At 41.7% G+C, this 14,909-nt stretch overlaps 2 protein-coding genes and 1 long non-coding RNA gene across 6 annotated transcripts; 2 read left to right on the forward strand and 1 right to left on the reverse strand.

The window, feature by feature from the left end:
- Positions 1–456: 456 nt before the first annotated feature.
- LOC135502609 (uncharacterized) lies at positions 457–2,537 on the forward strand. The gene is made up of 3 exons (XM_064795559.1): positions 457–610; positions 1,644–1,803; positions 1,916–2,537. The coding sequence occupies exons 1-3, from the start codon at positions 457–459 to the stop codon at positions 2,535–2,537; spliced, it is 936 nt and encodes a 311-aa protein (XP_064651629.1).
- Positions 2,538–3,274: 737 nt separating this feature from the next.
- Positions 3,275–4,390, forward strand: LOC135502032 (uncharacterized). Its single transcript, XR_010449725.1, has 3 exons — positions 3,275–3,517; positions 3,847–3,936; positions 4,278–4,390. It is a non-coding gene; the product is annotated as an uncharacterized LOC135502032 (long non-coding RNA).
- A 4,153-nt stretch (positions 4,391–8,543) lies between these two features.
- LOC135502551 (uncharacterized) lies at positions 8,544–14,589 on the reverse strand. 4 transcript variants are annotated; one of them, XR_010449795.1, is made up of 5 exons: positions 11,930–11,978; positions 11,375–11,443; positions 9,654–9,693; positions 9,110–9,262; positions 8,544–8,583 (listed from the first exon to the last, which is right to left on the reverse strand). XR_010449795.1 is itself a non-coding variant. In XM_064795502.1 (5 exons), the coding sequence occupies exons 1-5, from the start codon at positions 14,570–14,572 to the stop codon at positions 8,561–8,563; spliced, it is 294 nt and encodes a 97-aa protein (XP_064651572.1). In that variant the 5' UTR covers positions 14,573–14,589; the 3' UTR covers positions 8,544–8,560. The 4 variants fall into 4 exon arrangements, 2 of the variants coding, with proteins under 2 accessions (XP_064651572.1, XP_064651571.1); XR_010449794.1 differs by lacking the exon at positions 11,930–11,978 and adding an exon at positions 11,787–11,855; XM_064795502.1 differs by lacking the exon at positions 11,930–11,978 and adding an exon at positions 14,564–14,589.
- Positions 14,590–14,909: the final 320 nt, after the last annotated feature.

A 14,909-nucleotide genomic window follows, 5' to 3' on the forward strand; every position in this document is an offset into this window, starting at 1 on the left:
TTCTCAAGCTGGGGTTGGTTCGAACCCCCCTGATCCCCCCCGGCTACATCCCTGACGTTAGACATTCCTAAAAATAGCACTGCGATAGACCGTATCTGCATAGTAGTAAGCTTAAACTCGTTGCGCAGGAATTCCCTACCTTAAAGGGCTGTTTCCACATGAGCGTCAGCGCTAGCGTTATAACGCCGCGCATTGCGCTGCGTAATGCGCTTTAAAATCCTTCCAATGAATTTCCATAGAGCCCTTTCCACATGAGCGTTGCGCTAACAAAGCGACGCTTTGACCACGCAGCGCGGAACGCCTATATGCACCTTTGGGCATTCGAGCGTTGTAGCGCAGCGTGATTTACCAAGCGAATTCAGCGGAGTATTGATAAACCTATTGCTATTTCAATGAATTATGTCATGTGATCATCAATGGCTTGGTCATCTTGCCGAAAACTTCCAAACCGTCAACATGGGAAGGAGCGAAGTGGACAGGAAAATTGAAAAATTGATTGTGGAGGTGGAGAAAAATCCTGGTCTATATGACAAGAGTTCAGAATTTTTCAAAGACGCTCTCAAAAAGGATGACATCTGGAGAACAATTTTAGATAGAGTTGGATTTAATAGTAAGTATATAAAACATGATGAAAATCAGTTATTCACATATTTACTACAGATAGGCATATGTCAGAAGAGTTTGTCCGATCTAGTTTGCATGACCAAAGCAATAGGTATCTTGCCAAGGCACAGATCCTACAGCAGACACGAAATAGCGCTTGTATTTTTCTCGTACAGCAAGTGCTTCAACTGGTGGCCTGCCCCCGATCCCGTCTTGATCTCTCATAATCGTGGCGTTCTGGTTGTCTTTTTGGCTGGTTTGCAATGCTGGATCTTGAGGGGCTGGTGGAGCTGGGATCCCTTTCATTTGCAGCATGTTGTGCAGAATGCAGGTGGCCTTGACTACATGATCCACGTTATTTGTTTGCAAGGGAATCTTCCGATGGTACAGCCTCCATCGTGCGACAAGAATACCAAAACAGTTTTCTGATATTCGTCTAGCCCGCGACAGCCGATAGTTGTAAATTCGTTCATCATGAGCTAGGTGGTTGCCAGGTACCGGACGTATGAGGTGTTCCCCGGACGGGAAGGCGATAACATAGGGACCTTTATCTGTATCAGGGAATCCTGGCAGGGGCCTGTCCTCTGGGATCTGAAGCCTGTTGTCTGCCAATTTTTTCCCCAGTTCACTTTTCTTCAGAATTCCACCGTCGCTGTTGGAACCATACGAGCCAATGTCAACCACCACAAAACAGTATCTATAGTCCACCAATGCGAGAAGCACTACAGAAAATGTCTTCTTATAATTAAAGAACATAGTTCCAGATTTCTTAGGAGCAAATATGACCACGTGTTTCCCATCTAGCGCCCCCAAGCAGTTAGGAAATTGCCAGTTGTCTTGAAATCCTTCCGCGATTTCTGACCATAGTTGATTCGTTGGTGTTGCCATAAAGAGAGGTTGCAGTCGGTTCCATATGGCTTGGCATGTTTCGACGACTACTTTAGAAACCGTGGCTATGCCAATTCGGTGGAATACGAGTCACCGGTTGCCAGGAACCTGAAAAGACAAACGTAGACAAATATAAACTTTTTTTTTTTTAGGTGTCAAGGAAGTGAAACAAAAATGGAAGACAGTACGGGATAACTACAGGAGATATCTAAATGCCACGAAGACAAAGAGCAGACAAGCAGCAAAGGCAGTGACCCAGTACAAGTTTGCTGGGCTCCTAGAGTTCCTCAAGCCTTCCTTGGATGATCGTGAGTACGTACAAATAATCGACATCAAACGACCGCCCACGACAAATAAAATATCTTGAATGTATCAGCGTTCGTGTGTTTGCCAAACATTGATGTCATTGAATCTTTTATTACAGAACAACAAGCAACCTTGGTCAAGATACCCAAGAACTAGATGAGGTTGATGACGATGGTATCGCAGCGGAAGAGGATGCCAGATCATCTGATGGTGAGAATGAGGACGTCTCTGTCTCTGTGGCATCAGCGAGTAGTGTTTCCCGTTCAAGCACTCCCACGCCCTTTCGCAATCCATCGGCATCGTCAAGTAAGAAGCGGAAGTCAAAGGATGAATTCGACGAAGTAGTTTCCGATTTTTTTTCGGAGAAAAAGAAGCAACTCCAACAAAACCGTAATGTACCTCTTGCACAGCCGAAGGAGGAACTTGATGACATCGATAGATTTATGAAGTCAATGGGCGACATTGTTCGTACGCTGCCAGCACGAGCTGTAGCCGACATCAAGTTCAAGATTCATGGAATTGTCCACGAGGCTCAAATGAGGCATGTGTTTCCTGTTGATGAGGTTCATTTCAATAGGCATCAGAGGAGTGCATCTAACCCTGTACCTGCTTTTCAGAGTGGTCAAAACACTTCCCAACAATTTGGCCAATGTTTCGGAAGCAATCAGCCATATCCATCTTGCACAGTGAGCAGGCCCATGACCACCGACGAGTCTCAGCAGCAATGGTCATTGCTTTAAAGAAGTCCTGATCTAAAAAGGTACACTATTTTGTACATGTAAGAAGATTGAAAATAAATGTCTTACCTTAGACATATGGCTGGTCTCTCTTCTGTGCCAATGGCCATTCGCCAAAAGGTATATTCTTTCTGTATATCATCCTTAATAAGGGCATGAATTTCATGAAATGTTGCGGGCACCATACGGAAGTAAATGAAGAACTTGTCTTCATAGGAGAACAGCTCTCGCACCAAATGGTGATATTCACCATATTGACGGCGAGACTTGTTTATATCGTGCACCCAAAAGTCATGGCGTCTCTTTCTCGATTTTCGACGTTTCACGTACAAATATAGAGCGAGCATTTCGACATCGCTGTCCGAATCGGCCATGTTCACTGTCTGATCACGAGGTACATCGGCTTCGCGGGCGTTGAATGTACAGCGTGGCGCAGATACTCGACTCAATGGCGGATTGGAGCGTAGAACATCGAGAGTATTCAAATGGGCTATCGTTGATTAGGCTCTGCTCATCCCGAGGCCAACCTCGTGTCTTCCTGTTTAGCCACCACATGTAGGTTCATTGGCAAGGATGTGGCCAATCAGGCGCCTCCCCTTTAACTATTGGCATTGTCTGAAGTTGTCTTAAGGCCTTCTAAAGCTTCGTGTTCGTTAAAATCATAAATCGAGTGTAGCCTGTATGGAGGCTGTATTTTGTCTAGGCTAAGTCAAAGTTTTGACTATTATTAGTATTTGTCACTTTATGTGTTTGTTTTTCAGCATCATCCAATGGTAATGATGACAATCCTTCTGGTGAGAATGCAGGGCATTATGCACGAATCAAAGAGTTGGCTGCCTCCTATCGCAGGAGAAAGAGGAAAACCTATCCTAAAAAGAACTTAAAGCCATATGTGAAGGCTCCATCCAGGGACATCAATGGTGCTATAGATGGTCCATCAGTTCCCAGAAGAGAAAGAAAAGGGAAGAAAACCTCAACGACAGGTAGATTGTTTTTGGTTGACAAATGCCTTCACCTCGTCTGAGCCATCAATATTCAATTAGGCTTTATACATGGAAAAATATTGCTGCTAGACTAGGCTTACATTAATGCAATTAACTGATAATTTCATGTTCTGGACAAATGGTTTATGCCTACAAATCCAACCCTATCACTGCTATACCTCTTTAAAATTTCTCACCAATCTTTAAAATCAAACCAGAAAAATTAGTCTTTTCCACCCTTTTTATGTAAGAAATTCCATGGAAGAAATTGCATCTTTTCTGGCGTAATCTGCATTTGGCCGTAATTTCAAAATTGCTTGTTTTTCAAGAGAAACTAAAGGACTTTCCTGAGGAATTGCAACCAAGTAATCATGAAGTAGAAATCGATGCACCTTTCGATTTTCAAGTGTTCCAGCAAGGTTTGTGATTTGTCTTTTTAAGGTCTTTTTATTCATCAGCTAGTTGGCTCTATTCCAAGACACAAATCAAGTTGTGTATTTTATAAGGAGTAAGTTTCCGATTTGACCTACCATACTTTTTACGGCTGCAGAGGTCAAACGACGTGAACTGATTCATCTAAATTTTGAATTTTGTGTTGATCACAAGTCAGGTTATAGTTTGCAAATGATTTATTCTTTTTTAAAGGTTAATTGGGCAACACTGGCTGCTGATTAAGGCAAATAATGGTATTTTCGAATGAACACTTAGGAACTTTTTTTTCTTTCCCGGTAGTATTTATCAATGCACTTTTAATTTACAGTGAGAGCTGAACTTATGGAGCTTCTGAATGGGATTCGGGCTTCCAATAGTACTGAAGTGCCAGGCACTGAATCTGAATGGAAAAAAAGGCATTTTGTTGCGCATGCTGACCGGAAGCAAAGACAAGAGGAGCCAGTATTGAGGTCAATACTTAGGAAAATGGGAAAACACAGTTCATCATGTGCAGTTTGTGTCTCATGTGCGTCGTCAGCTGTTATCAGGTATGACATATTTATAGGAGATAAATTTGTTTTCAAAGTGTACATGTAACAGGCACTAAAAATAACTGAAGGAACACAGCTCTTTGATCAAAACAGAATTTGTTCTCTAGAATGTGATTCAGAGTCTGGAGCTGAAGATAGAAGCTGCAAGAACACCACGGTTTTCCCTTGTGCCATGGTCAACCCAGTTTGTTGACCAGGTTTTCCAGCCTTCTGCCCTATCTTCGGGAGTTTTTCAATTTAATTATATACACACTTTCATTCTTTTCAGATTCTTATAAAGTTCATTGGTTTAAATAACATGACATGATTTGAAAGATAGCAATTAACACGACAGTATTAAAGGGACTTTCTTCATATTAGCAGTTTGTGCAGTTACGATGCATGTCGAGTTCACTGCTATATCGATCAGTTTAAAAGTTTATCATTTTCATTTCAGATGCTTCAAAGAGTCGGGCTTCTCTACGAAAGCGCCTTGAAAAGGAGAGAAAGCAACTTCAGCATTGTGTTAGTCTGCTGTCATGTTTCTGTGGACGAAGTCACGCAAGAGGACTATTTGTTGCCTTGGCATAATCCTGCACGTTGGCATTCACTTCATATTCATTTACCCACAAACTTCACTTAGTAAATGTAACACAAAGTCCAGGACACAAATAACTCCAAGTGGTAATGTCCTGCAGTCATTTTCGATTGTTCAGAGAAATTGATCCAGCTGTTGTTTAGCAAGCAATTTGAGGTTTAAAGCCTGGGTCGGCATTTTGCTCTAGGCTTACTGGTACATTGGTCTTCAAGTGATGTAAAGTACATTCTACCTTGTACATTTAACACAATTTGGTTGCAATGTAGCATTGGTTGCAAGTAAAATGTTAAGTTGCGCCTCAATCTTATCGTCACATTTCTGACATATCCAGCATGTATTTTTACCAGCGTTTCGTATGTACATGTAGGAGGGATGGAGCAAGAAACTTTTAGCCTGTAGTCCTAATATTTGTTTCTTCAATTCAGGGAACAAGGGAGAAACATTTGCTTTGAAGAAGAAAATAGTTGATATGCATGAACACATGACCAGGTACATCGAGGAATTGCCTGTGCTCATTCAAGAGATGGTATCAACTGTTCTTTTCTTCAAGTAAGAATTCAACACCTTGGAAGACAGAATCAACACCGTGAACAATGAGGCCATCAAAAACCAATGTAGTGGCCATGCAATTATTTTTACCCAACATTTGTGGAGGTTGATGCATACATGTAGTTGTCTTGCTGTGGCACTACCTCTGAATTAACCTGGGCTGTGGATGCAGATCTGGATCTGATTGCAACTTCGTTCTTTCCCAACCCAGGTTCAGTTTACTAATACATGTACTACGCCCTGCTTTGAATTAATTCAAACCGAATGCCTTTCATTAATCTAACTGGACAGACATAAACTATTGGTTTGCAGATGTATGTGCATTACCTTTGTTGATGACTTCAGAATTTTAATGTCCAGCTCTCCTTCTATTTAAGAAAACCATGGATTGGTGATGTTGCTGCTGGAATAAAAGGAATTCTACACAGACCTTCTCCTAGAAGCAACAGATGTATTTGAATGTATAGACACTGACATAGAGATCGTGGTGGATTTTGAGGAAGGGGAGGTGCAACCTGGTGGTGAAGAATTAAATTCGGAGGAGGATGCGTCTAGCTCTGAGGAGGAGGATTGTGATGACATTGGCATTGAGTACGTGTAATTAACCCTTTGAAGCCGGATTTATTTCAAAAATCCCGATCTTTTTCGACTTGATTTGGTCTAAGTTTGCCTAAAAGGGTATAGTGTCCCCAAATGTCACTCGAAGCTAACAAAGTATGCCACGAGATGCTAACGTTTTCGGAACTCTGTGGCATCTCTTAAGGCCCTTGCAGAGGTTCTCAAGAAGCATGTTTGTGAATAAGGTGACTTTTTCTAGTGAAAGTTCGAACTTCCAATGCAGTTTATTGGGAAACTACGCCACAAATCAGGTGTTGTGACGACCCTAAAATGACGTCATATGGCAAAAAGTGTCAACTGAGGCAAAACTGTTTAGTGAGAGTTTTTTTTTTGCTCGTCTGGCGCTCAGGAATCTGCCAACTGTTCGACGATGCAGCGATGTTCCGGCCCTCGGGACGAACTTAACCATGAGGGGGGTACTTGCTGCTGGTTAATTTTTTTATCTGACCGCAGGGGGCTAGGCTGATGTCCTGCAACTCCCAAAACGACTTAGAATTATTGCCGGACCACTAGGGACCTTGGAAAATGCCTTTTGTGTAATCTGATATATTGTGAATCCACCAATTATGTATAAGCAGATTTGTATTACTGGCTGAATGTGAATTTCAGCAGCAATAAAATGATTCTTGCAACAAAATACATGCACTTGTTTTCATTGTTGCTCACCTTGGGTGAACACAGCTGATACTATCAGGCTGCCTACATGTATAAAGAAACATCAATTTTTGCCGGAAATGAGCAGACAGGTGTCAAAGATGTGTATGGTCAAGTAGCATCTGCCTCATCTTGACTGAGAAAGGTTGTGTATTCAAGTTGCCCTTGTCCTTGTGCCATCCCCTGAAGGCCACGCTTTGAAGTGACTGACCATTGTATTGTCCTGCATGTACATGTATACATGTAGCGGGCTGTTGGATTACTGAGAAAAATCAAACTACTCTGAATGACATCTTCAAAGACCGTACTTCAGTATGCGGTAGGTGTATTCTGGTTGGATGTGACATTGTCTCATTAAGTAAACCATCATTCTGAATTACATACCATATGCAGCTGCAGTATTTTGGTTAGAAGTGACATTATATCGTACATGTAGGTAAACCCAACTCTTCTGAATGACATCATCAGAGTCATTATTTCCATACGATCAGGCGTATTCAGGTTGGATGTGACATTGTGTCGAAAGTATTAAACCGACCATTCTGGATAATGTCTTCAGAGACGGTATTTCCATACGATCAGGCGTATTCAGGTTGGATGTGACATTGTGTCGAAAGTAAACCGACCATTCTGGATGACGTCTTCAGAGACGGTATTTCCATACGGTCCGGCGTATTCAGGTGGGATGTGACATTTGTTAAAGCATTTTCAATGACATCTTGTGTATATTCTGGGTGGGTGTGACAAATCCTAAAGTAACCCAAACATTCTGAATGACGTCTTCAAAGGCAGTATTTTCCGTATGTGGCAGGTGTATTCTTGTTGGACGTGACGTTGTCTAAAGTAAAGTGTTACCTTGCTGTTAGGACACTCCAATATCGTCTGCAATTGAAAGGCGTCCTGGTTGTTGAATTCCACCCAAACCAATTCAGCACCGATGTCCTTATTAGAGAGGTATCCACCGAAGGAGGCTCCAAGTCCTATGTACATGTAAAGTACACTGTAATTTGCAATCCTAGCACATGTAGCCAGACTTCTCTATTTATGCCAATTCAAGAGGAACTCAGTATCAAGTGCCGGTCTGGATATTGTTTCAAGGTATGAATTCAGGGACCATCTCACAGGTACATGTTTTTTGAAGCAAAAATGACTCAAGTCACTTAGTCTTGGGTGTGACCACACTCAAAAAGACTAAATGACTTACCCGTAGTCTTTTAGGCTTCAAAATACTTTTGAGATGGTCCCTTATAATACATGTAGTCAAGTCGCTGTGAGGTAGCAAAGATAAAGGCAAGACTATTTGTATCTAATAATATGAAAAACGCCACGTTTATTGAATAATACATGTATACAACAGCCACAGATTGTCTGAAAAAACAATAATTCCACAGTACATGTACATGTAACTTACATTTACTTTTAATGAGACCTTTGAAAGATATGATAAGTTTACATTGTTACTATATTTGTGCCTATTCAATATTATCCATTATGTAATCTTTCATCAAAAGTGATCATGTGAGTTTATGTCAGAATAAATAATGCGTGGAGGTGAAGAAGGAATACCGAAATACGTGAATTCCACTGAACAAAAAAACACAGGCGGGAGGATTTGCACAAATTCACATCAACTTTTTGAACAATCGAAAGACATGAGGTGCATCACTTCTTGTGCGTTCCGGAACCTAAAATAGAGGAAATTAAAAGAACCACTATTATGCAGATATTAGTATCACACGACATCATATCATTTTCTTCAAGGGTACACTACCAAAATATATGAAATCAAGGCGAAGAAAACAAGGAAATCTCAATTACACTGCATTCATGCAGTTGCTGCAACCTCATACTGGTTTGAGATGCCTTTGAACCAAAGACTTCCACTGCTTTGAAGTGTTCCCAACAATTTTCTCACCAGCGAAGTGTTTTTATTGAATAGAAACCATTCTGTACTTGCAATACAAAAGCCTTTTGAATGGACAGGTGAGTTTTATGACATCTTTTAATGTTTCAGCTGAAGGAATTTCAATAAATTGATTGTCAATCCTTCCTTTTGACTCCACAATTCTGATAAACGATAATTATGTGATAAGCTACAGTTGTTCGAATTGGGCACTACCTCTAAGAAACTGCTGCATCAGCCTGACTTACAACCACTACAACATCAACTGCATAGAGCACACAGCCATAATCCTTTCAATCATGATTTACCTAATTTTTCTTTGTAAGAAGAGATGAGAGGAGAAGTTACGTCTTCCGCTTTCACCCATGAGTTGTGGGACGCATCATATCCTTGCCACTTTATGTAATACGTGTTGTTTTTGGGGTCGTAGTTGTCTATTCTCTCAGCTGCGCAATAGTCTCCTGCAAAATAAGTCAATTACATTTCATTCTGATGGCCATGCGACCAAATTTTCCCCCCCCCCCCCCCCCGATTGGATATGAGGATACAGGGGTCAGTTCCTCATTAAACCTTTCAACAACTGAACATTTGGCTAAATATTTCTTTGTTATCTCATTGCATCATGCACTCCGAGGAGTCCATTATTTCAATGAAAATATCAAATAACTGTTTGTTTTTGCTCCGCAAATTAAATTTCTAAATCAGCTGATGGTTGCAAATTTCTATCAAAAATCCTATCCTCCTGATGATGTGATGCAATGATGCCATGAAGACAAGTGCTACATTTTCTATATATCTTATGACCACTGTTATTTCCAACACGGCAACTTGAATCTAATAAAAATTTCTTACCCTTCGCCTTGCTTGCTTTTCCCTTGCTGGCTTTTCTTTTCTGAAAAAAGTGGTACGTGTTTCCATTGATAGTGCTTCTTACATGTACATGTACAATAAGAAGACCGCACGAGTGTCTGATCCGAGTATCCAGATTACACGAGATGATTTTCTACGGCTTGAAAAGCTCTCGACCTGCGTAGAAAATCATCGAGTGCAATCTGGATACTCGGTTCAGACACTCGTGCAGTTTTCTATTTATCATATACGTCTGCCAGATCACTGCACTTAGGGTATATGATAAAAGTGCATAACGACAGACAAAGTCAAAGCCAACAATGCTGGACAAGATGAAATCGTAAGGATATAAGCTCACCCATGTGAGCCAAGAATAGAAAATGCCCACAACATTACCATGACAAAAAAGGGAACTTTTGACTTTTACACTAGAATTAGAAATTACAATTAGAAAATTAGACAACCAAACCATTGGGTACATGCGTACTGGTTATCAAATTGGATATTGGTGGTACAATAATAACACACACTCAGGTTTGATAAGAAAGAATTTGAAAATACACTATTATTTCTGGAGGCCAAGGCAACAATTAGAGAGTACAGTCGTGCTCGAAAGTTTACATACAATTCAAAGGATGATATAACCTTGTCTCTTTCTCTGCAACTACAGAACGCGGGAATAGTATATAGTTTACAGGAAGTCTATCATCACATCTCGTCATCAACTAAAAAACATAGTTCTGTTTCATTAATTTCATTGTTTTTATGAGCTCTATTTGAGAACAATGCATATTTCAGAGTGTCATAAGTTTACATACACCTACCTTATCTACTAGTTGTTTGGCCTTGAGGCGGGCAAATATATTATGCAATGGCTTTTATCTTGTCTCTACTACCTGTTGACCATCATGATTATGTCATAGCTCAGGTGGCGCCACTGTAGCAGTATAAAAGGGACTGGGTTTCTGCTCAGGTCATTTGCCAGCTTAGAGCCATGGGGAAGTCAAAGGAGTACTCTCAAGATCTGATAGAGTAGCCTGTCCACTAGAACCAGTCTGGTACTTCACTAAGAGCCATTTTCAAGCAGCTTGATATGCCACGGGCGTCAGTTCAGACAAAAAGGCGGAAGTACAGGGACCTAGGGACAACAGCAACCTTACCAAGGTCAGGAAGAAAGCGCAAGCTGACAGCCAAAGATGAGCCCACATTGGTTAGAAAGATGCACATTAACCCCGAGACGACCAAGAAACACCTCTGCCAGGAATTAGAAGCTACAGAGACAAATGTGTCACTGTCCACTGTCCAGAAGGTCTTGCATCGTAGTGGACTACGAGGCTGCAGGGCAAGAAAGAAGCCTTAACTTCAAAAACGCCACCGGGAAGCAAGGCTGAAGTTTGCGAGAGAACATGTGGGCAAATACAGAGCCTTCTGGAGGAGTGTTCTTTGGTCTGATGAGACTAAAAGCGAAGTCTTCGGCCACAACTACCAGCAGTACGGTTGGCAAAACGGGGGGGGGGGGGGGGTAATCCAAAGAACACCGTACCGACTGTGAAGCACGGAGGTGGCAGCATTATGCTATGGGGATGTTTTGCTGCGGAACCTTGACAAACATGCCACAGGTTTTCCCATAAAGTCATGATGACAGATTGGACATGACAAGTTAAGTCTAAACAATCTCAAGGTCAGAAAAGAATTCGGTGATGGAAACTTGGTCACACACATACCTTAGCTTTGACTGACTTCCTATTGTTCACAGGTTGAGAAGTTGCCTCAGGCCTACTTGCTGGTGCAGCCTGTAAAAGAGAAGGCAAACACATCTGGGTCAGACGGTCTAGCAAAGAGGTCACATGCCACAATCTGAAGATTATTGTCAGTCACTTTTAGTGGCAGTGTATCTGCTTCTCAATCTTTTGGGTATTATTTGTACCTCTGCATACAACCATTGGCAATGAAATCGGAAAAAAAAATTCAAAGATGGCTGCTATGCAGCCAGAATTTTCGCAAAGATGAAGAAGTTAAAATTTAGAATGGCAATTCCCAATGATGCTAACATTGCACGATAATATATCGCCAGGTCTGCTTTGTATCCCCATTTTACTATTTCTGTCATGCCGACATGGCGCTAATTTTAATTACCCTTTAAAAAGTGGCAGTACTGTACTGTCATCATAATCATTGTGGGTCCACTTTTAATAACCATTCCTGGTCCTCAGTTGTTCAGTTACAATAACAGCGTGCGTGAGGAAGTCACTCATAATTCATTAACTAAATCAATGTACCGGTAGGCCTGGCCTGGTGGGCTGCTAAGCTTCTGTAAATGCAGTGCTAGATACCATGGCTATCTACATTTGTACCACTAGCATATACCCATGGAGCGGGCAAAGTTGAAATGTAATATACATTAGTTAAATGGGCACGATGATTGAGCTACATTAAATTTCTAACGTTACTGAAGTTTTATTAAAGGTTAAACACGAAATTAACTGCATTTAGGGACTTATTGCTGCTATCTACATGCAACCCCCAATAGATTGATTGGAGTACGCTATTTTGCACAATGCGTTGAGACCAGTGACAGCAGGTCCTGTTCCAAATAAGGCCCTCACATATTAGGCTTATCACCTACCCACTCCCGTACCCAATGCCACGGTCGGACCAAAGCCAGGCGCATGGAGAGATGCAGAACGCATTTCAAACTGACAACATCAGTCAGTAAAGAATTAAACAAAGAGCAAGCGCTGGCCACTGTACATATTTTGTCCATCCTGGCATAACTGTTTATTGATACCCTGAATACATGTTCCGGTAGGCCACTCTGCAGAATTTGCCTTATCACTCAGGTCAGTGTTTCTCGAATAGAACTAAAATGGAACAGGCTAATCATTAATCTCCCTGCTAATACCCTGCGCCATGGACCAGGTTGTATAGCACTACATACGTGCTGGAAGCTAATACTGATGTGGCAGGGAGAATATGCGTGAAGTTTGTGCATGCTTTTGAGATTGAGCGGAGCTCTCCAGTCGACGTGCTCTCTGAAAAGTTGTTATTTATTCTAAAACCACGAAGATATTCGACGTATGACACCCTCAGTGACACTCTTACTTATGATCCACACCTACGAAACCAAAAATTGCAAGAATTCGACGCATTTTCGAGGCCCAATTTTGAAACAAAAATCGCCTCCTATTTAGCGGCCACAACGCGCATTATAGTATAGACTAGCATATACCCATGGAGCGGGCAAAGTTGAAATGTAATATACATTAGTTAAATGGGCACGATGATTGAGCTACATTAAATTTCTAACGTTACTGAAGTTTTATTAAAGGTTAAACACGAAATGAACTGCATTTAGGGACTTATTGCTGCTATCTACATGCAACCCCCAATAGATTGATTGGAGTACGCAGGTCCTGTTCCAAATAAGGCCCTCACATGTCAGGCATATCACCTACCCACTCCCGTACCCAATGCCACTGTCGGACCAAAGCCAGGCGCATGGAGAGATGCAGAACGCAATTCAAACTGACAACATCAGTCAGTAAAGAATAAAACAAAGAGCAAGCGCTGGCCACTGTACATATTTTGTCCATCCTGGCATAACTGTTTATTGATACCCTGACTGCATGTTCCGGTAGGCCACTCCGCAGAATTTGCCTCATCACTCAGGTCAGTGTTTCTCGAATAGAACTAAAATAGAACAGGCTAATCATTAATCTCCCTGCTAATACCCTGCACCATGGACCAGGTTGTATAGCACTACATACGTGCTGGAAGCTAATACTGATGTGGCAGGGAGAATATGCGTGAAGTTTGTGCATGCTTTTGAGAATGAGCGGAGCTCTCCAGTCGACGTGCTCTCTGAAAAGTTGTTATTTATTCTAAAACCGCGAAGATATTCGACGTATGACACCCTCAGTGACACTCTTACTTATGATCCACACCTACGAAGCCAAAGGTTGCAAGAATTCGACGCATTTCCGAGGCCCAATTTTGAAATAAAAATCGCCTCCTATTTAGCGGCCACAACGCGCATTATAGTATAGATACCATCATCTTCTCACGATGTGGCAGTACAACAGACAGTTTCGAGGAAGACCCTGACCAAACTCCTCGCATGCGTGGAGAGTGTCCAGAACAATACGAGAAGGAAACGGGAAAGAGTCACAGTTGCATCCTTTTTTTTCACAATCCAAATGCCAATTTTGTTTGCACATGTACCAAGTTTGAAGGGAACCTTTTCAGAGTAAGCCTATGACTGTAATGTATTTGCTGTAGTAAAAGTCCAGATTTCCAAGATTACGTAACAGCTTGGACAAAACAATAGCCTCGCTATACAATACTCGCATTTCATGATTTTGGCATCGACATTATTCAATTGTGATTGTCGTCACACTGTGGGCTTATAATAAACCGTGAGATGCACTTAATGATTACCTACCCATATCGCGATATCACAAGTTTGCATCTCACAGTTTATGTGATTTATAATAGCCCACACTGTCACTGCGTCTGCATGGCCATGGCCATGATGGCCCGTGAGTGTGAGTGTCAGTGAGTGTGCTCACCTAACATAACATTAACAATAATACCAATACTAGTAATAGGCCTACCCATCTCCTATAGGTGAAAGAAGCAAACAAATCAAGATTCCGCTTATCTTAAATGTCAAGGGTCCATAAATAACTTTATACCTCTGTCAGTCTGCACAGCAGCTGCCTTCTGTTCATGCATTTCATTTCAGTTACATTCGATGCACCATGTGCAAAGGCCTATGTTATTGACATTGTATGCAGGCTGTACCGAAAGGGGCTGGCTGGTTTGGTTGGCCAAACGCCGCCAATGTCGATTATGTAAAGAAAACTTCACAATAATATTTATACCTGCTAAATCTTCATTAACCATGCTATTACCTGTATCATTATTGTTACTGGTAGAATCCATTTCGTGCCGATGGTAAGCGATATATTACGACAAATGAATTGAGGTCCGACTCTTAAGAAATTCTGCTAACCGGGCATTTCGCAATATTGAGACCAGAGGCGCTGATTTCGTCACTTTCGCAATGCAGTTGGCGTCGTGATTATGTTCGGTTGACTCATCACCCAGCGAAATAGGAAAAAGTAGGCCTATCATCCTGAGCTTGGGGGCATTTCCAATCAAACGTGAGGCGGAGAGAGTAAAAAAATCAATGTGCAGCCAAAGGCGTGGTGGTGGTTGGGGTCCGTGGGCGGGCACGTTTATGGGTGGGGATCAGGG

Source organism: Lineus longissimus, chromosome 18, assembly GCF_910592395.1.
Source record: "Lineus longissimus chromosome 18, tnLinLong1.2, whole genome shotgun sequence".
NCBI lineage: Eukaryota > Metazoa > Nemertea > Pilidiophora > Heteronemertea > Lineidae > Lineus > Lineus longissimus.

What these genes read in the sequence shown, in the direction of transcription:
- LOC135502609 (XM_064795559.1), top strand. Translation starts at nt 457, where the DNA reads ATGGGAAGGAGCGAAGTGGACAGGAAAATTGAAAAATTGATTGTGGAG. An exon ending in AGATAGAGTTGGATTTAATA is followed by an intron (nt 611 to 1,643) that starts GTAAGTATATAA and finishes TTTTTTTTTTAG; the next exon opens with GTGTCAAGGAAGTGAAACAA. An exon ending in CCTTCCTTGGATGATCGTGA is followed by an intron (nt 1,804 to 1,915) that starts GTACGTACAAAT and finishes CTTTTATTACAG; the next exon opens with AACAACAAGCAACCTTGGTC.
- LOC135502551 (XM_064795501.1), bottom strand. Translation starts at nt 11,467, where the DNA reads ATGTGTTTGCCTTCTCTTTTACAGGCTGCACCAGCAAGTAGGCCTGAG. An exon ending in GGAAGTCAGTCAAAGCTAAG is followed by an intron (nt 9,694 to 11,374) that starts GTATGTGTGTGA and finishes CACTTTTTTCAG; the next exon opens with AAAAGAAAAGCCAGCAAGGG. An exon ending in TTCTTACAAAGAAAAATTAG is followed by an intron (nt 8,584 to 9,109) that starts GTAAATCATGAT and finishes CCTCTATTTTAG; the next exon opens with GTTCCGGAACGCACAAGAAG.